Raw genomic sequence first — 24,425 nt, 5'->3', positions numbered from 1 at the left:
AGGGAGAGAAGGGAGAGGGGAAAAGGGGGAGGAACCGGGAGAGAAAGGAGAGAAGGGGGAGGAACCGGAAGAGAGAGATAAGGACTGAGGAGAGAGAGAGAGAGAAGAGAAAGGAGAGGGAGGTAGAGAGAGGAGAGAGAGAAGAACAGCTGGATACCAAGGCTGCGATGGAGTCCGGGGTGAACACACACTTGGAAATAAGTCTGGCAGACTTTACAGTTAAATAAATAATTATTTTAACAACGTACACTGTCTCCTGTTCTCTAAACCTATTTATCATCATCACTAACCATCACGCTACACTACATGACCAAAAGTATGTGGACACCTGCTCATCAAACATCTGATTCCGTAATCATGGGCATTAATATGTAGTTGGTCCCCCCTTGCAGTGATGTTGGGCGTTTAGGCCTGGCTCGCAGTCTGCGTTCCAATTCATCCCAAAAAGTGTTTGATGGGGTTGTGGTCAGGGCTTTGTGCAGCCCAGTCAAGTTCTTTCACAACGATCGACAAACCATTTCTGTATGGACCTGGCTTTGTGCACCGGGGCATTGTCATGCTGTAACAGGAAGGGGCCTTCCTCAAACTGTTACCACAAAGTTGGAAGTACATACTTTTCTAGAATGTCATTGTATACTTGTAGCATTAAGATTTCTCTTCACTGGAACTAAGGGGCCCGAACCATGAAAAACAACCCCAGACCGTTATTCCTCCTCCACCAAACTTTACAGTTGGCACTATGCAATGGGACATGTAGTGTTCTCCTGGCATCCGCAAAAAAACACCAGATTCATCGGTCCGACTGCCAGATGGTGAAGTGTGATCATCACTCGTTTCCACAGCTCCAGAGTCCAATGGAGGAAAGCTTTACACCACTCCAGCTGATGCTTGGCATTGAGCATGGTGATCTTAGGCTTGTGTGCGGCTGCTCGGCCATGGAAACCCATTTCATGAAGCTCCCGACGAACAGTTCTCCTGCTGACATCGCTTCCAGAGGAGGTTTGTAACCGGGGAGTGAGTGTTGCAACCAGTGGAGGCCTGCTGAGGGGAGGACGTCTCATAATAATGGCTTTAATGGAGTAAACACTTCGAAGACGTTGTTTCCATGTGATTGATACCCTTCCATTGACTCCATTATTGTGAGCCGTCCTCCCTTCAGCAGCCGCCAATGGTTGCAACAGAGGACATACGATTTTTATGTGCTTCAGCACTCAGCGGTCCCGTTCTGTGAGCTTGTGTGGCCTTCCACTTCACAATAACAGGGCAGAAATTTTACAAACTGACTTGTTGGATAGGTGGCATCCTATGACGGTGCCACGTTGAAAGTCACTGAGATCTTCATTAAGGCCATTCTACTGCCGATGTTTGTCTATGAAGATTGCATGGCTGTGTGCTCGATTTTACACCCGTCGGCAACAGGTGTGCTGAAATAGCCGACCACTCATTTGAAGGGGTGTCCACATACCGCTGTATATATATCGAACCTCATCTCCCATCCCTAACCAATAGACGTTCTGCTTTAAGACCAGTTCTCACACTAGCTATATACCCCCCCCCACACACACACACACACACACACACACACACACACACACACACTACCGTTCAAAAGTTGCGTCACTTAGAAATTTCCTTGTTTTTGAAATACATTTCCCCCCCATTAAAATAACATAAAATTGATCAGAAATACAGTGTAGACATTAATGTTGTAAATGACTATTGTAGCTGGAAACGGCTGATTTTTAATGGAATATCTACAGAGGCCCATTATCAGCAACCATCACTCCTGTGTTCCAATGGCACACTGTGTTAGCTAATCCAAGTTTATCATTTATAAGGCGAATTGATCATTAAAAAACCCTTTTGCAATAATTTTAGCACAGCTGAAAACTGTTGTCCTGATTAAAGAAGCAATAAAACTGGCCTTCTTTAGACTAGTTGAGTATCTGGAGCATCAGCATTTGTGGGTTTGATTACAGGCTCAAAATGTCCAGAAACAAAGAACTTTCTTCTGAAACTCGTCAGTCTATTCTTGTTCTGAGAAATGAGGGCTAATCCATGCGAGAAATTATCAAGAAACTAAAGATCTCGTACAACGCTGAGTACTACACCTTTTACAGAACAGCGCAAACTGGCTCTAACCAGAATAGAAAGTGGTGTTTCTTTCAAAAACAAACACATTTCCAAACTTTTGAACAGTAGTGCGTGCACGTATATATATACACACACATACATACATACATACACACACACAGAAAAAGGCTAATGCCACATTTGACAGACTTTTATACTGTCTGGAGTCATCTTCATTTAGTTTTAGGGAGCAGAACCTACAGTAGCATAGCCATGTAAAGAAACAGCCTGGGAGAGAGCATGTAAACATCTGTCTGGCCTACAGTAGCTTAGCGATGTAAAGAAACAGCCTGGGAGAGAGCATGTAAACATCTGGCTGGCCTACAGTAGCTTAGCGATGTAAAGAAACAACATGTAAACATCTGTCTGGCCTACAGTAGCCTTTCCCTCATGTCGTAGAGGAGTTAGTCAAACTGGCTTGTCTCTGATGGAAACTACAATAAAAAAAGGGAAGGATATGACAAACCAATGCATCTTTATTGGTCAAGATGCTCTGCTCACACCTACTGTTATTGGTCGATAACTGTTTTAGAAACTTCTGTAAAAAAAACATAAACAAAACCTCATTCAAATCAAAATACACATTTATGCTTTTCAATATTCATTAAAAAAAAAAAAAGTACAAATAATTGCAGGCAGAAAGGGAATGAAGTAACAAAATGGTTGCTTAGCTTCTGAGTATCCAGGAAGGAATCTCAGTGTGTGTTTGCGTAGGACAGTGTGACAATGCCGACTGACTTGGTTTGTCTGTGGTCCTGAGTGGACACACACGGAGAGATATTATCTGAGACCATTGGATGTCCCCGTTAGCCAGTCACACACACCTCTCTCCCTAAATACAGGAAGAATGAAAGGACTGCGGATGGAGGAACCACAGAGAAACGTATAAGAGCTTAACAAAGGTAAATGAATTGTTCTCAGTAAAACAGTTTCAAAACAAGGTGAACCCCTACAGTGACACTATGTAATATACTGTATTCCAGTGTAGAACATCTCTGCTTCACTAGGCTGCAGTACTCAGAGGTCCACATACACACCGAGTCCAGGAACAGTAGAAGAAGAACAACTGAGAGAAACCTACACAGCCTCTCTCACACACACACACACACACACACACACACACACACACACACACACACACACACACACACACACACACGGTAAGATTCATTCATTCTCTTGCAGGTCAGACAGTGAGGAGTGATAGATATGTGTGTTTGTGTGTGAGCGTCAACAGGTCGTACAGCGAGACGGTTATGAGTCACTGCTGCTGGGCCTGGCCTGGGAAAAGACGTTCGGTCTCAGAGGGCGTCATCCTTCTGGAATCTGACCCTTGACCTCTCTGGATCACCACCAGTATGCCAATCAGAATCCAGAAAAAGAAGTTCACCCACACTGCTGTCTGGAGAGAGGAAGGTGGGAGAGAGAGAGAGAGAAAGGTGGGAGAGAAGCAGAAAGAGGGAAAGAGTAGAAGCAAATAGTCTCTGTTAATGAGATCCGACGTTAATACTGACCCCAGTCCTGTACAGTTCAGTGTAGAACTGTGTTAATACTGACCCCAGCCCTGTACAGTCCAGTGTAGAACTGTGTGTTAATGCTGACCCCAGACCTGTATAGTCCAGTGTGTTAATACTGACCCCAGCCCTGTACAGTCCAGTGTGTTAATAATGACCCCAGCCCTGTACAGTCCAGTGTGTTAATACTGACCCCAGCCCTGTATAGTCCAGTGTGTTAATACTGACCCCAGCCCTGTATAGTCCAGTGTGTTAATACTGACCCCAGCCCTGTATAGTCCAGTGTGTTAATACTGACCCCAGCCCTGTATAGTCCAGTGTGTTAATACTGACCCCAGCCCTGTATAGTCCAGTGTGTTAATACTGACCCCAGCCCTGTACAGTCCAGTGTAGAACTGTGTTAATACTGACCCCAGCCCTGTACAGTCCAGTGTAGAACTGTGTTAATACTGACCCCAGCCCTGTACAGTCCAGTGTAGAACTGTGTGTTAATACTGACCCCTGCGTTGTACAGTCCAGTGTAGAACTGAGTTCCCGTGTAAGGACTGATCCAGGTCCTAGACTGAGCCTGTTCACATCTAGATGGGAGTAAATACAGAATTCACACATTTTCTAGAGGAATGTTAACAAACTACTACTGCCCACACAATTCAGAAAACATAACATCTAAAGGAAAGAGAGGTCTATATTACCTCATTACCACCTGGTACCCCTACATATAGCCTCATTACCACCTGGTACCCCTACATATTACCTCATTACCACCTGGTACCCCTACATATAGCCTCATTACCACCTGGTACCCCTACATATAGCCTCATTACCACCTGGTACCCCTACATATAGCCTCATTACCACCTGGTACCCCTACATATAACCTCATTACCACCTGGTACCCCTACATATAGCCTCATTACCACCTGGTACCCCTACATATAGCCTCATTACCACCTGGTACCCCTACATATAGCCTCATTACCACCTGGTACCCCTACATATAGCCTCATTACCACCTGGTACCCCTACATATAGCCTCATTACCACCTGGTACCCCTACATATAGCCTCATTACCACCTGGTACCACTACATATAGCCTCATTACCACCTGGTACCCCTACATATAACCTCATTACCACCTGGTACCCCTACATATAGCCTCATTACCACCTGGTACCCCTACATATAGCCTCATTACCCCCTGGTACCCCTACATATAGCCTCATTACCCCCTGGTACCCCTACATATAGCCTCATTACCACCTGGTACCCCTACATATAGCCTCATTACCACCTGGTACCCCTACATATAGCCTCATTACCACCTGGTACCCCTACATATAGCCTCATTACCACCTGGTACCCCTACATATAGCCTCATTACCACCTGGTACCACTACATATAGCCTCATTACCACCTGGTACCCCTACATATAACCTCATTACCACCTGGTACCCCTACATATAGCCTCATTACCACCTGGTACCCCTACATATAGCCTCATTACCCCCTGGTACCCCTACATATAGCCTCATTACCCCCTGGTACCCCTACATATAGCCTCATTACCACCTGGTACCACTACATATAGCCTCATTACCACCTGGTACCCCTACACATAACCTCATTACCACCTGGTACCCCTACACATAGCCTCATTACCACCTGGTACCCCTACATATAGCCTCATTACCACCTGGTACCCCTACATATAGCCTCATTACCACCTGGTACCCCTACACATAGCCTCATTACCACCTGGTACCCCTACATATAGCCTCATTACCACCTGGTACCCCTACATATAGCCTCATTACCACCTGGTACCCCTACATATAGCACCATTACCACCTGGTACCCCTACATATAGCACCATTACCACCTGGTACCCCTACATATAGCACCATTACCACCTGGTACCCCTACATATAGACTCAGTACTGCTACTCCTTGTATATAACCTCATTACCACCTGGTACCCCTACATATTACCACCTGGTACCCCTACATATTACCACCTGGTACCCCTACATATTACCACCTGGTACCCCTACATATTACCACCTGGTACCCCTACATATTACCACCTGGTACCCCTACATATTACCACCTGGTACCCCTACATATTACCACCTGGTACCCCTACATATTACCACCTGGTACCCCTACATATAACTACCTGGTACCCCTACATATTACCACCTGGTACCCCTACAGATTACCACCTGATACCCCTACATATAACCACCTGGTACCCCTACATATAACCACCTAGTACCCCTACATATAGCCTCATTATTGTTATTTTATTGTGTTACTATTTATTTTTATTGTACGTAAAATGTTCCCGGTAATGTCTACACCTGTTGTATTCGTTGCATGACACATAACATTTTGTTGATTTTTTCCGTCTACTTGTACTGGTAGTAGCAGTAACCACAGATTTAACACGAAGAAGGTGTGTATCTAGACGTGTTATGTTACCTGGTGACGTTGGGGACAGCATGTAGGACAGAGTCACACAGAGAGTCTCTTCCGACCTTCAACACACAGCCCGTCACCAGGAGGAAGAAGAGAAAGACTCCACACACCACCAGGGTCATGTTCAGCCATACACGCTCTCTGGAAACACACACACCGGTCATAAGGTTACATAGACATTGCGGAATGTTGAATTATGGGTAGAATGGTTTCAAAATGTGAACATGTCGGCATGACACACACCCGGTCAGATTCAGTCATACAGTGCCTTCGGGAAGTATTCAGACCCTTTGTCCTTGTGTTACATTACAGCCTTATTCTAAAATTGATTCAAATCAGATTCCCCCCCCCCCCCCCCCCCCCCAATCATCAATCTACACACAATACCCCATAATGACATCACAATACCCCATAATGACATCACAATACCCCATAATGACAAAGCAAAAAACATGTTTAGACATTTTGCAGATGTATTATAAAAAATAACTGAAATATCACATTTACATTTGTATTCAGACTCTTTACTCAGTACTTTGTTGAAACACCTTTGGCAGCGATTACAGCCTTGAGTGTTCTTGGGTATGACGCTACAAGCTTGTCACCCCTGTATTTGGGGAGTTTCTCCCCTTCTCTGCAGATCCTCTCAAGCTCTGTCAGGTTGGATGGGGAGCGTCACTGCACAGGTATTTTCAGGTCTCTCCAGAGATGTTTGATCTGGTTCAAGTCCGGGCTCTGGATGAGCCACTCAAGGACATTCAGAGACTTGTCCCGAAGCCACTCCTGTGTTGTCTTGGCTGTGTGTTTAGGGTCATTGTCCTGCTGGAACGTGAACCTTCGCCCCAGTCTGAGGTCCTGAGCGCTCTGGAGCAGGTTTTCATCAAGCATCTCTCTGTACTTTGCTCCGTTCATCTTTCCCTCGATCCTGACTAGTCTCCCAATCGCTGCCGCTGAAAAACATCCCAACAGCATAAGCTTCACCGCAGTGATGGTGCCAGGTCTCCTCCAGACGTGAAGCTTGGCATTCAGGCCAAATAGTTCAATCTTGGTTTCATCAGAACAGAGAATCTTGTTTCTCATGGTCTGAGAGTCCTTTAGGTGCCTTTTGACAAACTCCAAGCTGGCTGTCATGTGCCTTTTACTGAGGAGTGGCTTCCGTCTGGCCACTCGACCATAAAGGCCTGATTGGTGGAGTGCAGCAGAGATGGTTGTCCTTCTGGAAGGTTCTCTCATCTCAACAGAGGAACTCTGGAGTCTGTCAAAGCAACCATCAGGTCCTTGGTCACCTCCCTTCCCCAAGGCCCTTCACCCCGATTGTTCAGTTTAGCCGGGCTGCCAGCTCTAGGAAGAATCTTGGTGGTTCCAAACGTCTTTCATTTAAGAATGATGGAGGCCACTGTGTTCTTGGGGAACTTCAATTCTGCAGACATTTTTGTACCCTTCCCCAGATCTGTGCCTCGACACAATCCTGCCTCTGAGCTCTAGGAACAATTCCTTCGACCTCATGGCTTGGTTTTTGCTCTGACATGCACTGTCAACTGTGGGACCTTATATAGACAGGTGTGTGCCTTTCCAAATCAAGTCCAATTTATTTTACCACAGATGGACTCTAATCAAGTTGCAGAAACATCTCAATAATGATCAATGGAAACAGGATGCACCTGAGCTCAATTTCGAGTCTCATAGCAAAGTGTCTGAATACTTATGTAAATAAGGTCTGTTTTATTTGCCATAAATTTGCTAAAATTTCAAACAATCTGTTTTTGCTTTGTTATTATGGGGTATTGTGTGTAGATTTATGAGGATGTTTTATATATTTAATCCACTTTACAATAAGGCTGTAACGTAACAAAATGTGGAAAAAGCCAAAGGGTCTGAACACTTTCCTGAAGGAGCAGGATGTCATGAGGTTAAGTTAAATTGATGGTTTTACAAAGTCTCGGCATGACACACACACTCAGAAAGTCTCATAGGACATACAGTAAGTTGTGTCACACCCATCAACCATACGTACACACACACACACACACACACAACCCCATCCCCCCCGACACACACACACAAACCCCCCTTCCCCCATACACACTCACCTGTTAACCCCTCCATCCAGGCAGCATGTATATATCCAGTACAGGGATATAGAGAAACAGAAAATGGCTACACAGACTGAGATAGCAGAGACAAAGTAGCAGAGAGAAGGAGAACTGGAGGTCTGGACCAATATGGAGTCTGATGATGAGTTGTGGGTCACTGTTCCATACAGCATACAGAGCCCCCCGAAACTACCCTGGAGAGAGAGAGCATTAGTTAAGTACATTAGTAGTCTACCTACATAGCTGTGAAACTACCCTGGAGAGAGAGAGCATCAGTTAAGTACATTAGTAGTCTACCTACATAGCTGTGAAACTACCCTGGAGAGAGAGAGCATCAGTTAAGTTAATTAGTAGTCTACCTACATAGCTGTGGGTGAGACTAACAAACGCCCCCCGGCCAGTAATTCGACCATGATAATGAGTTTAGATAACTCAGCCATATCATGTGTGTTAGCTGACATGGCTAATTGACTGACATAACACTGCTGATGCACAAACAACATGTCATAATTGCACATTGTGTATTTTACTATTCTAACTGACTTCCCCCCCAAAAAATTACACTGCAACAAAGTCAGAATTGGCAAAAATAAAATGTTTTCTGGTCTTAGGCATACAATTAGCAGTGTGGTTAAAGACATTTACTAAAATATATATATATATATACAATTTATTTTAATTTTTTTACATGTACAATTTTTTGTTGTTGAATTTCCTGACCACATGCAGCTTTTGCATCTCTGTTAGAAACAGGCCATCTACATTTCCTGGTTGTAAGCAAACCACAATATCCAGAGTTCATAGCGACTTAAGGATGTAGTACCGCCCCCTGTCGAGGTGGATCCATTTGAGAATGGGTGTCAACAGCTAGCTAACGTTACTCACTGGACCAGCCACTCATTCCTAGAACATCAGCTTGTGAATAACCATTTATTTTTGTGTAAACAACTGTTAAGTTTAGTCATGGCGTGGTGCTCAGTACCTGGATGTACAAACTACACGCAAGCACAGTCATGTCATCAATTACCTCATCCAGAAGTTGAGAAGAGGTACGGACGTAGCTAATTTAGCGAACTAGCTAACTACCGCAGAGGCTAATGTGACTGGCCTGTGTTCTAATCCCATCAACATCAAGCTCAGCACTAGGAACGAGTGTAAGTCACCTTTGCTAAATCTTTCCATGACTACACGTCGAGTAAATAAATATTACTGGAGCTAGGCATAAATTAGCTCAAACCTTTGGCAGCATTTTGCATTCTCCCTTACAGTTCTCAGCCATTCACGTCGCCCACGACTGGCTCATCTCAACTACAATCCCAAAGCTGTGTTTTAAAACGTCAATAATCATCGCTTGCGATACGGCTTTCAAAACATATAGCCCTCGTCTTTAATCAGCAAGAAATGAACCTTCAAATTAAAATATACACTTACTGTAACACATCCATACAGCTATAGAGCCTCCATCCTACTAAACTGTAGCAGTTACAGATCCATACAGCTATAGGAGCCTCCATCCTACTAAACTGTAGCAGTTACAGATCAATACAGCTATAGGAGCCTCCATCCTACTAAACTGTAGCAGTTACAGATCCATACAGCTATAGGAGCCTCCATCCTACTAAACTGTAGCAGTTACAGATCCATACAGCTATAGAGCCTCCATCCTACTAAACTACACTGTAGCAGTTACAGATCCATACAGCTATAGGAGCCTCCATCCTACTAAACTGTAGCAGTTACAGATCCATACAGCTATAGGAGCCTCCATCCTACTAAACTGTAGCAGTTACAGATCCATACAGCTATAGGAGCCTCCATCCTACTAAACTGTAGCAGTAACAGATCCATACAGCTATAGAGCCTCCATCCTACTACACTGTAGCAGTTACAGATCCATACAACTATAGGAGCCTCCATCCTACTAAACTACACTGTAGCAGTTACAGATCCATACAGCTATAGAGCTTCCATCCTACTAAACTAAACTGTAGCAGTTACAGATCCATACAGCTATAGAGCCTCCATCCTACTAAACTGTAGCAGTAACAGATCAATACAGCTATAGGAGCCTCCATCCTACTACACTGTAGCAGTAACAGATCCATACAGCCTCCATCCTACTAAACTACACTGTAGCAGTTACAGATCCATACAGCTATAGAGCCTCCATCCTACTACACTGTAGCAGTTACAGATCCATACAACTATAGGAGCCTCCATCCTACTAAACTAAACTGTAGCAGTTACAGATCCATACAGCTATAGAGCCTCCATCCTACTAAACTACACTGTAGCAGTTACAGATCCATACAGCTATAGAGCCTCCATCCTACTAAACTAAACTGTAGCAGTTACAGATCCATACAGCTATAGGAGCCTCCATCCTACTACACTGTAGCAGTTACAGATCCATACAGCTATAGGAGCCTCCATCCTACTAAACTGTAGCAGTTACAGATCCATACAGCTATAGAGCCTCCATCCTACTAAACTGTAGCAGTTACAGATCCATACAGCTATAGAGCCTCCATCCTACTAAACTGTAGCAGTAACAGATCCATACAGCTATAGGAGCCTCCATCCTACTAAACTACACTGTAGCAGTAACAGATCCATACAGCTATAGGAGCCTCCATCCTACTAAACTACACTGTAGCAGTTACAGATCCATACAGCTATAGGAGCCTCCATCCTACTAAACTAAACTGTAGCAGTTACAGATCCATACAGCTATAGAGCCTCCATCCTACTAAACTACACTGTAGCAGTTACAGATCCATACAGCTATAGAGCCTCCATCCTACTAAACTGTAGCAGTTACAGATCCATACAGCTATAGGAGCCTCCATCCTACTACACTGTAGCAGTAACAGATCCATACAGCTATAGGAGCCTCCATCCTACTAAACTGTAGCAGTTACAGATCCATACAGCTATAGAGCCTCCATCCTACTAAACTGTAGCAGTTACAGATCCATATAGCTATAGAGCCTCCATCCTACTAAACTAAACTGTAGCAGTTACAGATCCATACAGCTATAGGAGCCTCCATCCTACTAAACTACACTGTAGCAGTTACAGATCCATACAGCTATAGGAGCCTCCATCCTACTAAACTGTAGCAGTTACAGATCCATACAACTATAGGAGCCTCCATCCTACTAAACTGTAGCAGTTACAGATCCATACAGCTATAGGAGCCTCCATCCTACTACACTGTAGCAGTTACAGATCCATACAGCCTCCATCCTACTAAACTAAACTGTAGCAGTTACAGATCCATACAGCTATAGGAGCCTCCATCCTACTAAACCAAGTGTGTATTGATGGGGGCAAAGTAGTAAAATGTTGGTTAATCACTGACTGGCGTTTGTCCTAGAGACTCATCCTGCTGACCTTGACACCAGCTTTAGGTAGTACAAGATCCTGTAGAGCCATTGGATGAACGTGTTCAGCTGGGAACAAGCTCAACAACATCTGACTCAGAAGAGGAAAAGACTGCAGGGGGCAAGAGCCAAAGTGTCTAGACTAAGAGTCCAATGTCATGGAGTGCATGAAGTTCTGCCAGACCAGCAGCCATTGGCCAGCAGCCACAGACCAGCAGCCATTGGCCAACAAGATGAGGTTCACCAGCTGAAGAACATTCTGGAACCTGCCTGGAACATTCTGGAACCAACAAAACATCCATACTCAGACTGATGTAGTATAATATAGTGTCTAGTATGCTCAAAACTGCAAAAATGTCTAGATATTGCTAGCTGTTGTACATATGTATATAACGGTGTTTGATCAAATGTTTTATATAATATATATATATATATTTTTTTTTTACAAATGTACTGACAAGTGACTAATTGACTCCAGCTGCATCAGAAACCAATAAACTGTTGACTTCAACTTCTGGATCAAATCATTTCAGATATTCATGAAATGTCTTTTGTAGCAGCTAGTTACACTCTTACTGCGCAAAACAAATAGTTTAAACTTTAGATTTGTTGAAAATAAACTTGTTTCAATAAAAACAGAAGATTGGTCTGTCAATATAGCAAATAAGTAGACATGGCTTGTACTCATGACAAATGTTTATTTGCTCTGGAAACTGAGGTGAGTTTACACCTGGACAAAAGGAACACCTATGTAAGAACGCTATTCATTGATTACAGCTCAGCGTTCAACACCATAGTGACCTCAAAGCTCATCACTAAGTTAAGGACCCTGGGACTAAACACCTCCCTCTGCAACTGGATCCTGGACTTCCTGACGGGCCGCCCCCAGGTGGTAAGGGTAGGTAACAACACATCTGCCACGCTGATCCTCAACACGGGGGCCTCTCAGGGGTGCGTGCTCAGTCCCCTCCTGTACTCCCTGTTCACTCATGACTGCACGGCCAGACAACTCCAACACCATCATTAAGTTTGCAGATGACACAACAGTGGTAGGCCTGATCACCGACAATGACGAGACAGCCTATAAGGAGGAGGTCAGAGACCTAGCTGTGTGGTGCCAGGACAACCTATCCCTCAACGTAACCAAGACAAAGGAGATGATTGTGGACTACAGGAAAAGGAGGACCGAGCACGCCTCCATTCCCATCAACGGGGCTGCAGTGGAGCAGGTTGAGAGCTTCAAGTTCCTTGGCGTCCACATCACCAACAAACTAACATGGTCCAAGCACACCAAGACAGTCGTGAAGAGGGCACGACAAAACCTATTCCCCCTCTGGAGACTGAAAAGATTTGGCATGGGCCCTCAGATGCTCAAAAAGGTTCTACAGCTGCACTATCGTGACTGGTTGCATCCCTGCCTGGTATGGCAACTGCTCGGCCTCCAACCGCAAGGCACTACAGAGGGTAGACTCCAGCCACCCTAGTCATAAACTGTTCTCTCTGCTACCGCATGACAAGCGCTACCGGAGCACCAAGTCTAGGTCCAGGAAGCTTCTAAACAGCTTCTACCCCCCCAAGCCATAAGACTCCTGAACATCTAGTCAAATAGCTACCTAGACTATTCACATTGCTGCCCCCCCCCCTCTCTTTACACCACTGCTACTCTCTGTTGTCATCTATGCATAGTCACTTTAATAACTCTACCTACATGTACATACTACCTACTACTAACCTAACCATAAACATCAACGCCTTTCTTAAAATCAATACACAAGTATATATATTTTAAACCTGCATATTTAGATAATATTGCCTGCTAACATGATTTTATTTTAACTAGGGAAATTGTGTCACCTCTCTTGCGTTCTGTGCAACAGAGTCAGGGTATATGCAACAGTTTGGGCCGCCTGGCTTGTTGTGAACTGTAAAGATATTTGATTTTTTACCTTTATTTAACTAGGCAAATCAGTTAAGAACAAATTCTTATTTTCAATGACGGCCTAGGAACAGTGTGTTAACTGCCTGTTCAGGGGCAGAACGACAGATTTGTACCTTGTCAGCTCGGGGATTTGAACTTGCAACCTTTCGGTTACTAGCCCAATGCTCTAACCACTAGGCTACCCTGCCACCCCTAACAAAGACAGCCAACGTCACCAAACGGGGGATGATTTAACAAAAGCTCATTTGCGAAAAAAGCATAATCGTTGCACGAATGTCACTAACCATAAACATCAATTCCTTTCTTAAAATCAATACACATAAGTATATATTTTTAAACCTGCATATTTAGTTAAAAGAAATTCATGTTAGCAGGCAATTTTAAACTAGGGAATTTGTGTCACTTCTCTTGCGTTCTGTGCAACAGAGTCAGGGTATATTCAACAGTTTGGGCTGCCTGGCTCGCTGCGAACTAATTTGCCCGAATTTTACAAAATGATGACATAACATTGAAGGTTGTGCAATGTAACAGGAATATTTTAGACTTATGGATGCCACCCGTTAGATAAAATACAGAACGGTTCCGTATTTCACTGAAAGAATAAACGTTTTATTTTCGAAATTATAGTTTCCGGATTTGACCATATTAATGACCTACGGATCGTATTTCTGTGTGTTATTATATTATAATTAAGTGTATGATTTGATAGCGCAGTCTGACTGAGCGGTGGTAGGCAGCAGCAGGCTCGTAAACATTCATTCAAACAGCACTTTCTTGCGTTTTGCCAGCAGCTCGTCGCAATGCTTCAAGCATTGAGCTGTTTATGACTTCAAGCCTATCAACTCCCGAGATTAGGCTGGTGTAACCGATGTGAAATGGCTAGCTAGTTAGCGGTGTGCACGCTAATAGCGTTTCAAACGTCACTCGCTCTGAGACTTGGAGTCGTTGTTCCCCTTGCTCTGCATGGGCCGCGGCTTTTGTGGAGCGATGGGTAACGATGCTTCGATGGTGGCTGTTATCGATGTGTTCCTGGTTCGAGCCCAGGTAGGAGCGAGGAGGGACGGAAGATATACTGTTACACTGGCAATACTAAAGCGCCTATAAGAACATCCAATAGTCAAAGGTTTATGAAATACAAATGGTATAGAGAGAAATAGTCCTATAATTCCTATAATAACCTCAACCTAAAACTTTTTACCTGGGAATATTGAAGACTCATGTTAAAAGGAACCACCAGCTTTCATATGTTCTCATGTTTTGAGCAAGGAACTAAAACGTTAGCTTTCTTACATGGCACATATTGCACTTTTACTTTCTTCTCCAACACTGTGATTTTGCATTATTTAAACCAAATTGAACATGTTTCATTACTTATTTGAGGCTAAATTTGATTGATATTAAGCTAAAATAAAAGTGTTCATTCAGTATTGTTGTAATTGTCATTATTACAAGTAAATAAATACGTTTTTAAAAATGTGTTTTTTAAGAAATCGGTATCGGCTTTTTTTGGTCCTCCAATAATTGGTATCGGTCGACCTCTAACCTCAACTAACCGGTGCCCCCGCACATCGACTCTGTACCGGCACCCCCCTGTATATAGTCTCGCTATTGTTATTTTACTGCTGCTCTTTAATTCCTTGATACTTTTCTCTCTAATTCATATTTTTTTTAAACTGCATTGTTGGTTAGGGGCTTGTAAAGTAAGCATTTCACTGTAAGGTCAACACCTGTTGTATTCGGCGCATGTGACTAATACAATTTGATAAGCTCATCACTCCTAAATGTCCGAAAAAGCTCTCTACACTTATGATTATGTAGGGAAACTGGAAAAACACCCCAAATACAGTCAAACGGTTTAGTTTCGCTTTAAGTTTAGGTTTAAATCTCATTTTAAGAAGTGCAATTCCCAACTCTTTTTGTTCCTCTTTTCTTTACATACACAATCCTGTGATCAATATGATAATTTCGCTCTCTTTTTTGGTGGCAGCCTATGGGTACATGTGGTATAAACTAAGTGTACAGTGACATGAATATTGTACCTGTAACAACCCAACCGCCCCCCAAAAAAGACAAAGCAAATGCATTTTTTAGAAATGGAAGGGTTTGTGAATATATGTAACAGTTTAACTTTACGTCGTCCCCTCTCCCCGACACGGGCGCGAACCAGGGACCCTCTGCACACATCAACAACAGTTACCCATCGCTCCACAAAAGCCGCGGCCCCTGCAGAGCAAGGGGAATCACTACTTCTAGGTTTCAGAGCAAGTGACGTAACTGATTGAAACGTTATTAGCGCGTACCCGCTAACTAGCTAGCCATTTCACATCCTTTACATATAGAAGCTTGTGACGACTCAGTCACAATCTTTAGCTACACTTCCTGGTCTGTTAAAGTAGGCCTAGGTTAGGAATAGGTCAAACTGTTTAAGTAGCCTAGTTTGTGAGAGAGACGTCAACTGTATTGTCGGGTAAACTTTGTGAATTGTCCATTTAACTTGAACTAATAATCACCATATTGTTCTTGTTTGGTCGAATGAATACTGAGTCACAAGTGTTTTCCTGTACTTTATGAGCGTCACTATTTTGGCGGAAAAAATGTAACAGTCATTAGACAAGTCTGGACAGTTTCATGCCGTTTCATTTCTCACTCTCTCAACCTGCCATTGTAGAGAACAAACTGTACTTTCACTTTGTTTTCGTAGTTAGTGTGATTTAACCCAATGAATATTAACCCTAAAAACACGAAAAAACTACGACTGGAAGTGACGTTTTCGCAGCAGGTTCAGATAATTAACGCATCAGGTTAAGAGAATTAAACGCAGCAGGTTAAGATAATTAAATTATGGTTAGGGAAAACGCTCTCCTAACATTCAACGAAAATAAATCACTTCCGGTCGTAGCTGTATCGAAGTAGCGTGTTTTTTTGGGAGCCCCTTGTCAAACTGTAACTATCTGGGTTAAGGCTTTTAGGAAGATAAGGAAAACCTCCATATTCTACAACAGGTATTTTCTGCTGCGATAATAAAAGTTAGCTACTATGTACAGACGCTCCATAAGACATAATAGTTAGGCCTAACATTTCCCCAGTGAAATTATTTTGCCCCTCAGGTGATTCCAATAAAGACATGTCGACTTGGACAGTCAATCAAAGCTAAACTTGTGCAACTGCGACATAAAGTTATAACTTTATTCTTACCTGTACGATAGTTAAAGAAGATGCCGCGACTATCCCACACACGAAAGAACTGGCGTATAAGCCCATCTCAAGGAGAAGTAGCCACGGTATCACCATCATGGTCCCCCTGTTCAAGCCCTCTCTCACCGCTGTCTACCGGACCGCGTGACAGCCAGCAGTTGTTTTTACGTTTTTCAGTTGACGCGACGACGTCACAGCACCAATCTGCCTTGCTGTGGCACAGCTGCAGTCCCCGACGTAGCGTTTTCCGTCCTTTCTCCCACGCCGCACACCCCTCCCCTTGTGCTTCTCTGCCTGCGCGCTGTTGCTGTAACTTTCGTTGCACAGACAGCTTCTCCAACTCTCGTTTGCGGCAGAATGTTTGTGGAAAAACTCACTAAATGCTATCAAAACCATAGAAACTCTCGGACAGTTGGCAAAACTCCCAAATGGCAACCTGAACAGTAGCTGCTAACCTCTTTTACCAACAAAAGTCGCTGGAGGGAAACTCTGAAAACTCGCTAAATATACAACACTGACTGACAAGACGTAGCGGGGACGCGCTCCAAACGTTTATATCCGCGTTCTGTAACTGGCTCGGAAGCGCGCATTCGATACAGTTGAAACATTGAGACATTGCCACTACAAACTAAAATATTATCTGGAGCAAATGTTTTGACCTGCCCTGTCCTGGTGTGAATAATTAAAAAATTGTGGTGGTTGCTGTATTTCTACAGGTGCAATATGTGGGGGGGGGCTCGGTCGGGACAGAGCTAGAGAGAGCATCAGCCTGGTATACCAGCCTACAGTAGCAGCTAATGTGTGGTGTTCAATGTAAGACTACAGTCCATGAGACTTTTGAAAAATAACATGTAGGGCTTGACATTAACCTGTTTATCCACTTCTGCTTCAGACAAGGAGGTGACTGAACCTGGTGTTGTGTTGTTTGATGCAAGACAATTGCAAGACACTTGCCAAAATAAAATGCATTATTATTCCCATACCATTATTACAGAGAATCAGACCAATTATGCTCCGCTCTGCCTATTGGCTACTTAGCTTATTCAAGCTTGTCTAATACAACACTGCCCCTTTAAGACAAAAAAATATCTTTACTTGACTGGCTTTTCAAAGATGTCTAGAAATGTATACATGTTGTACCCTTGTAGGAAGCAGTCACTCCCCTATTGTTGACTACAAATGATCTATAACTGGGCTAATAACTCACTAACTGGCAAAGGATATGAACACAATTTGCACACGTGACTACTGTACATGCAGGTCCCGTCTTCCTGGTGATGGCAAAACTCAGTGTCGAACCACATTATTTCTGCCTCGTGTACAAATTAAATGTTGTTACTCCTATGAACAGAGAAAGTGAAACATTCCCTCGATATTACAAAAGACCCAGGCCGCTAATAATAACAACAACGACGTAGTCATTACTGCTGCACTGCTTGTTGTAGAGGTGAGTGTAAAGAGAAAGAACGTGCATTTTATGGGTTATAAAAGTGTTGACTACAAAGTGTTGACAGTGCTGAGTATGAACTTAAACATAAACTCACTCTTGAAAACAGCAGCTTTTTGCTGTATTCGTTGACAGTCTCTCTCTAGTCGTGGTTTTAAACGTTTTGAAATCTCACAGTATCATCTTTGCTGTAGCTTTCTTTTTATGTCGTGCTACGTTACCGCAGACACCGCCATTTGAGCCATCCGATTAGCAAGCGGTACCAAAAGTGGATTTGATTTGCTCTCTGGGCCCGCCTTGAAGGCAGCGTTTGTTCCTTCAGAAACATAAAACGGTTCAAAATGGCAAAAGTTCGCCTACCCAGAGCCCAAGGCAGGTGAATCGGGTGCACCTACGGTCAACAGTCCTAGACAAATAAAACACAAATATGAACAAAATACTTTTGCCATTGTTTTTGTTTTTTACAGACATTTTTGGCGATGGACTGGGAATGCCTTGGAGGTCGAACAGTTGGATGAAATCGACCGGCTGGTTGGTGACCACTGCTCTAGAAAGTTGAGTGAAGTTTAATCTGCTGTTTCTCTCTGTGGGCTGATATTTCTCCAAGGCAGTCTCGGTGAGCTGCTCGACAGTCTTAGGGCTACTGTGGGCACAGAGGGAACATTGGTCACGGGTTGAGCTGCTTTAAAACAACCTGTCATCGGAGTAGATCAGATCAATTAACCAGGAATAGCAGACACCTGCATAGCGGATGTTTTTTGGCGGTGTTGGGGTGGAACTGCATTGGAAGCTGTCAAATTGGTGAACAGTTGCTCTTGCAATCGTTGTCACAAAGCTGCACCTGCCTCACTCACTTTAGAAGTTCAAAACTAGAACTTCTCATGCTCAAATTGAAAATTCATGCAACTAAATAATGAGGATTTCTATCAGCCTAATGGAGGAGTAGATCACTGACATTCCAGCTAACAATTCTAGGGAGAGAGAACGTTTCTGTATTGTTACCCGTAATGTTTGTGTGTCCAGTTTTTCATTAGTTAGTGGAACATTCTATGTATGTTAGCAAAAACCTCCTGAGAACCAATTTAGCATGTTTTGGCGTTAGCGTTTAAGGCGCTGGTATTGCTTCGGTTCAGCTCGCGCCTAGCCCGAACAAAACAAGTGTGTTAGAATACTCCCTTTAAAGAAAAAACATTCGCTTAAACAACGAAAGAAAGAGAGAAGGCAGCAATATTAGGTACAACCAAACAAGGAAGAGACGCGCAGGATAATCAAATAGTGTACACAGAGAGACTCTTGACCGGCGAGAAAATGGAAGTTGCAAGACATACAATAGGCGACATGTAGAGGCGGATGTATGGGCATACGGTCGAGAGAGCGTTGGTGGAGTGTTTCTAGAGAGTTCTTTTTGGTCCAAACTGCTGCAGAAGATCCTCCATGTATCACCACCATCTGTCCTGCCAGGTACCACCTGCCAGGTACCACCATCTGTCCTGCCAGGTACCAACGCCAAGTCCATGTTGTCCTGGGATATGCAGCTTTCCCCCTACATGAGAAACTCATGTTGATCATATATTTGTTTATTTTATTTAACTAGGCAAGTCAGTTAAGAACCAATTTTTATTTTCAATGACGGCCTAGGAACGGTGGGTTAACTGCCTTGTTCAGAGGCAGAACGACAGATTTTTACCTTGTCAGCTCAGGGGATCTCATCTTGCAACCTTCCGGTTACTAGTCCAACGCTCTAACCACTAGGCTACCTTGCTGCCCCAGAATGTTGTAATCAATTTAGCCTTTTCTTTTTCTAATTTACCTTATTGTTGCATACATGGGTGCACTTCTATATGATAAATTACATTTTATCAAGGCTTTTGGAATATGGGAAAACGGTATGGTGATTTTTGTTGTTGACCAAATAGGCTATATTTCTATCTGACAAATCTGATCTTGTTACCTCTCATTCATAGGTGTCCATCTCAATGAATCTAGGCGTACCTACAACTACCAACACTCTCGACGGAACGGAGAGTCATAGAGAATGCATTTTGGCATCATGGGCATCAAGGAGGTTGAGGATTCTTTTTCGGCCAATCAAGTGTAGCCATAGCCGCGAGACGTACAGTAGTGGTGCAGAGCGTTCTGCAGCATCCCCTGATAAAGCAGAATAATACACTTTTATTAAAATCATTTTAAAATTAGATTTTTTTTAACAAATTGTTTCTTCTCACAAAAGTGACCTTTACTACTCTCCCTTTACAGTAGTCTCACCCCCCCCCCCCCCCCCCCCAGAAGGCATGTGACCCTCCACAACTACCTGTCCTCCATGGAAGGCATGTGGCCCCCACCAACTACCTGTCCTCCATGGAAGGTATGTGGCCCCCTCCAACTACCTGTCCTCTGTGGAAGGCATGTGGCCCCCTCCACAACTACCTGTCCTCCATGGAAGGCATGTGGCCCCCTCCACAACTACCTGTCCTCCATGGAAGGCATGTGGCCCCCTCCACAACTACCTGTCCTCCATGGAAGGCATGTGGCCCCCTCCACAACTACCTGTCCTCTATGGAAGGCATGTGGCCCTCCATAACTACCTGTCCTCTATGGAAGGCATGTGGCCCCCTCCAACTACCTGTCCTCCATGGAAGGCATGTGGCCCCCACCACAACTACCTGTCCTCCATGGAAGGCATGTGGCCCCCTCCACAACTACCTGTCCTCCATGGAAGACATGTGGCCCCCTCCACAACTACCTGTCCTCCATGGAAGGCATGTGGCCCCCTCCACAACTACCTGTCCTCTATGGAAGGCATGTGGCCCTCCATAACTACCTGTCCTCTATGGAAGGCATGTGGCCCCCTCCAACTACCTGTCCTCCATGGAAGGCATGTGGCCCCCACCACAACTACCTGTCCTCCATGGAAGGCATGTGGCCCCCTCCACAACTACCTGTCCTCCATGGAAGGCATGTGGCCCCCACCACAACTACCTGTCCTCTGTGGAAGGCATGTGGCCCCCTCCACAACTACCTGTCCTCCATGGAAGGCATGTGGCCCCCTCCAACTACCTGTCCTCTATGGAAGGCATGTGGCCCCCTCCACAACTACCTGTCCTCCATGGAAGGCATGTGGCCCCCACCACAACTACCTGTCCTCTGTGGAAGGCATGTGGCCCCCTCCACAACTACCTGTCCTCCATGGAAGGCATGTGGCCCCCTCCAACTACCTGTCCTCTATGGAAGGCATGTGGCCCCCACCAACTACCTGTCCTCCATAGAAGGCATGTGGCCCCCTCCATAAGTACCTGTCCTCCATGGAAGGCATGTGGCCCCCACCACAACTACCTGTCCTCCATGGAAGGCATGTGGCCCCCACCACAACTACCTGTCCTCCATGGAAGGCATGTGGCCCCCACCAACTACCTGTCCTCCATGGAAGGTATGTGGCCCCCTCCAACTACCTGTCCTCTGTGGAAGGCATGTGGCCCCCTCCACAACTACCTGTCCTCTATGGAAGGCATGTGGCCCTCCATAACTACCTGTCCTCTATGGAAGGCATGTGGCCCCCTCCAACTACCTGTCCTCCATGGAAGGCATGTGGCCCCCACCACAACTACCTGTCCTCCATGGAAGGCATGTGGCCCCCTCCACAACTACCTGTCCTCCATGGAAGGCATGTGGCCCCCTCCACAACTACCTGTCCTCTATGGAAGGCATGTGGCCCTCCATAACTACCTGTCCTCTATGGAAGGCATGTGGCCCCCTCCAACTACCTGTCCTCCATGGAAGGCATGTGGCCCCCACCACAACTACCTGTCCTCCATGGAAGGCATGTGGCCCCCTCCACAACTACCTGTCCTCCATGGAAGGCATGTGGCCCCCACCACAACTACCTGTCCTCTGTGGAAGGCATGTGGCCCCCTCCACAACTACCTGTCCTCCATGGAAGGCATGTGGCCCCCTCCAACTACCTGTCCTCTATGGAAGGCATGTGGCCCCCACCACAACTACCTGTCCTCCATGGAAGGCATGTGGCCCCCACCAACTACCTGTCCTCCATGGAAGGCATGTGGCCCCCACCAACTACCTGTCCTCCATAGAAGGCATGTGGCCCCCTCCATAACTACCTGTCCTCCATGGAAGGCATGTGGCCCCCACCACAACTACCTGTCCTCCATGGAAGGCATGTGGCCCCCACCACAACTACCTGTCCTCCATGGAAGGCATGTGGCCCCCACCACAACTACCTGTCCTCCATGGAAGGCATGTGGCCCCCACCACAACTACCTGTCCTCCATGGAAGGCATGTGGCCCCCACCACAACTACCTGTCCTCCATGGAAGGCATGTGGCCCCCACCACAACTACCTGTCCTCCATGGAAGGTATGTGGCCCCATCCAACTACCTGTCCTCCATGGAAGGCATGTGGCCCCCTCCAACTACCTGTCCTCCATGGAAGGCATGTGGCCCCCTCCAACTACCTGTCCTCTATGGAAGGCATGTGGCCCCCACCACAACTACCTGTCCTCCATGGAAGGCATGTGGCCCCCTCCACAACTACCTGTCCTCCATGGAAGGTATGTGGCCCCCTCCAACTACCTGTCCTCCATGGAAGGCATGTGGCCCCCTCCACAACTACCTGTCCTCCATGGAAGGCATGTGGCCCCCACCACAACTACCTGTCCTCCATGGAAGGCATGTGGCCCCCACCACAACTACCTGTCCTCCATGGAAGGTATGTGGCCCCCTCCAACTACCTGTCCTCCATGGAAGGCATGTGGCCCCCTCCACAACTACCTGTCCTCTATGGAAGGCATGTGGCCCCCTCCAACTACCTGTCCTCTATGGAAGGCATGTGGCCCCCTCCAACTACCTGTCCTCTATGGAAGGCATGTGGCCCCCTCCAACTACCTGTCCTCCATGGAAGGCATGTGGCCCCCTCCACAACTACCTGTCCTCCATGGAAGGTATGTGGCCCCCTCCAACTACCTGTCCTCCATGGAAGGTATGTGGCCCCCTCCAACTACCTGTCCTCCATGGAAGGTATGTGGCCCCCTCCAACTACCTGTCCTCCATGGAAGGCATGTGGCCCCCTCCACAACTACCTGTCCTCTATGGAAGGCATGTGGCCCCCTCCACAACTACCTGTCCTCCATGGAAGGCATGTGGCCCCCTCCACAACTACCTGTCCTCCATGGAAGGCATGTGGCCCCCTCCAACTACCTGTCCTCTATGGAAGGTATGTGGCCCCCTCCACAACTACCTGTCCTCCATGGAAGGCATGTGGCCCCCTCCACAACTACCTGTCCTCCATGGAAGGCATGTGGCCCCCTCCACAACTACCTGTCCTCCATGGAAGGCATGTGGCCCCCTCCACAACTACCTGTCCTCCATGGAAGGCATGTGGCCCCCTCCACAACTACCTGTCCTCCATGGAAGGCATGTGGCCCCCTCCACAACTACCTGTCCTCCATAGAAGGCATGTGGCCCCCTCCACAAATACCTGTCCTCCATGGAAGGCATGTGGCCCTCCATAACTACCTGTCCTCCATGGAAGGCATGTGGCCCCCTCCACAACTACCTGTCGTCCATGGAAGGCATGTGGCCCCCTCCAACTACCTGTCGTCCATGGAAGGCATGTGGCCCCCTCCACAACTACCTGTCCTCCATGGAAGGCATGTGGCCCCCTCCACAACTACCTGTCCTCCATGGAAGGCATGTGGCCCCCTCCATAACTACCTGTCCTCCATGGAAGGCATGTGGCCCTCCATAACTACCTGTCCTCCATGGAAGGCATGTGGCCCTCCATAACTACCTGTCCTCCATGAAAGGCATGTGGCCCCCTCCACAACTACCTGTCCTCTATGGAAGGCATGTGGCCCCCTCCACAACTACCTGTCCTCCATGGAAGGCATGTGGCCCTCCATAACTACCTGTCCTCCATGGAAGGCATGTGGCCCCCTCCACAACTACCTGTCCTCTGTGGAAGGCATGTGGCCCCCACCACAACTACCTGTCCTCCATGGAAGGCATGTGGCCCCCTCCACAACTACCTGTCCTCCATGGAAGGCATGTGGCCCCCTCCACAACTACCTGTCCTCCATGGAAGGCATGTGGCCCCCTCCACAACTACCTGTCGTCCATGGAAGGCATGTGGCCCCCTCCAACTACCTGTCGTCCATGGAAGGCATGTGGCCCCCTCCACAACTACCTGTCCTCCATGGAAGGCATGTGGCCCTCCATAACTACC

At 45.9% G+C, this 24,425-nt stretch overlaps 1 protein-coding gene across 4 annotated transcripts; it reads right to left on the bottom strand.

Annotated features, from left to right (window-relative positions):
* Window positions 1–2,589: 2,589 nt before the first annotated feature.
* LOC129835614 (transmembrane protein 179B-like) lies at window positions 2,590–18,306 on the bottom strand. Of its 4 annotated transcripts, none has more exons than XM_055901328.1 (5): window positions 18,285–18,306; window positions 8,218–8,414; window positions 6,131–6,268; window positions 4,147–4,225; window positions 2,590–3,535 (listed from the first exon to the last, which is right to left on the bottom strand). In XM_055901328.1, the coding sequence occupies exons 2-5, from the start codon at window positions 8,391–8,393 to the stop codon at window positions 3,395–3,397; spliced, it is 534 nt and encodes a 177-aa protein (XP_055757303.1). In that variant the 5' UTR covers window positions 8,394–8,414; window positions 18,285–18,306; the 3' UTR covers window positions 2,590–3,394. The 4 variants fall into 4 exon arrangements, with proteins under 4 accessions (XP_055757303.1, XP_055757301.1, XP_055757302.1 ...); XM_055901326.1 differs by lacking the exon at window positions 18,285–18,306 and adding an exon at window positions 16,741–17,269; XM_055901327.1 differs by lacking the exon at window positions 18,285–18,306 and adding an exon at window positions 9,248–9,344.
* Window positions 18,307–24,425: the final 6,119 nt, after the last annotated feature.

Source organism: Salvelinus fontinalis, chromosome 36 (assembly GCF_029448725.1).
Source record: "Salvelinus fontinalis isolate EN_2023a chromosome 36, ASM2944872v1, whole genome shotgun sequence".
Classification (NCBI taxonomy): domain Eukaryota; kingdom Metazoa; phylum Chordata; class Actinopteri; order Salmoniformes; family Salmonidae; genus Salvelinus; species Salvelinus fontinalis.
Note: the sequence above shows the minus strand (reverse complement) of the source record. Positions and strands in the feature narration are given on the sequence as shown.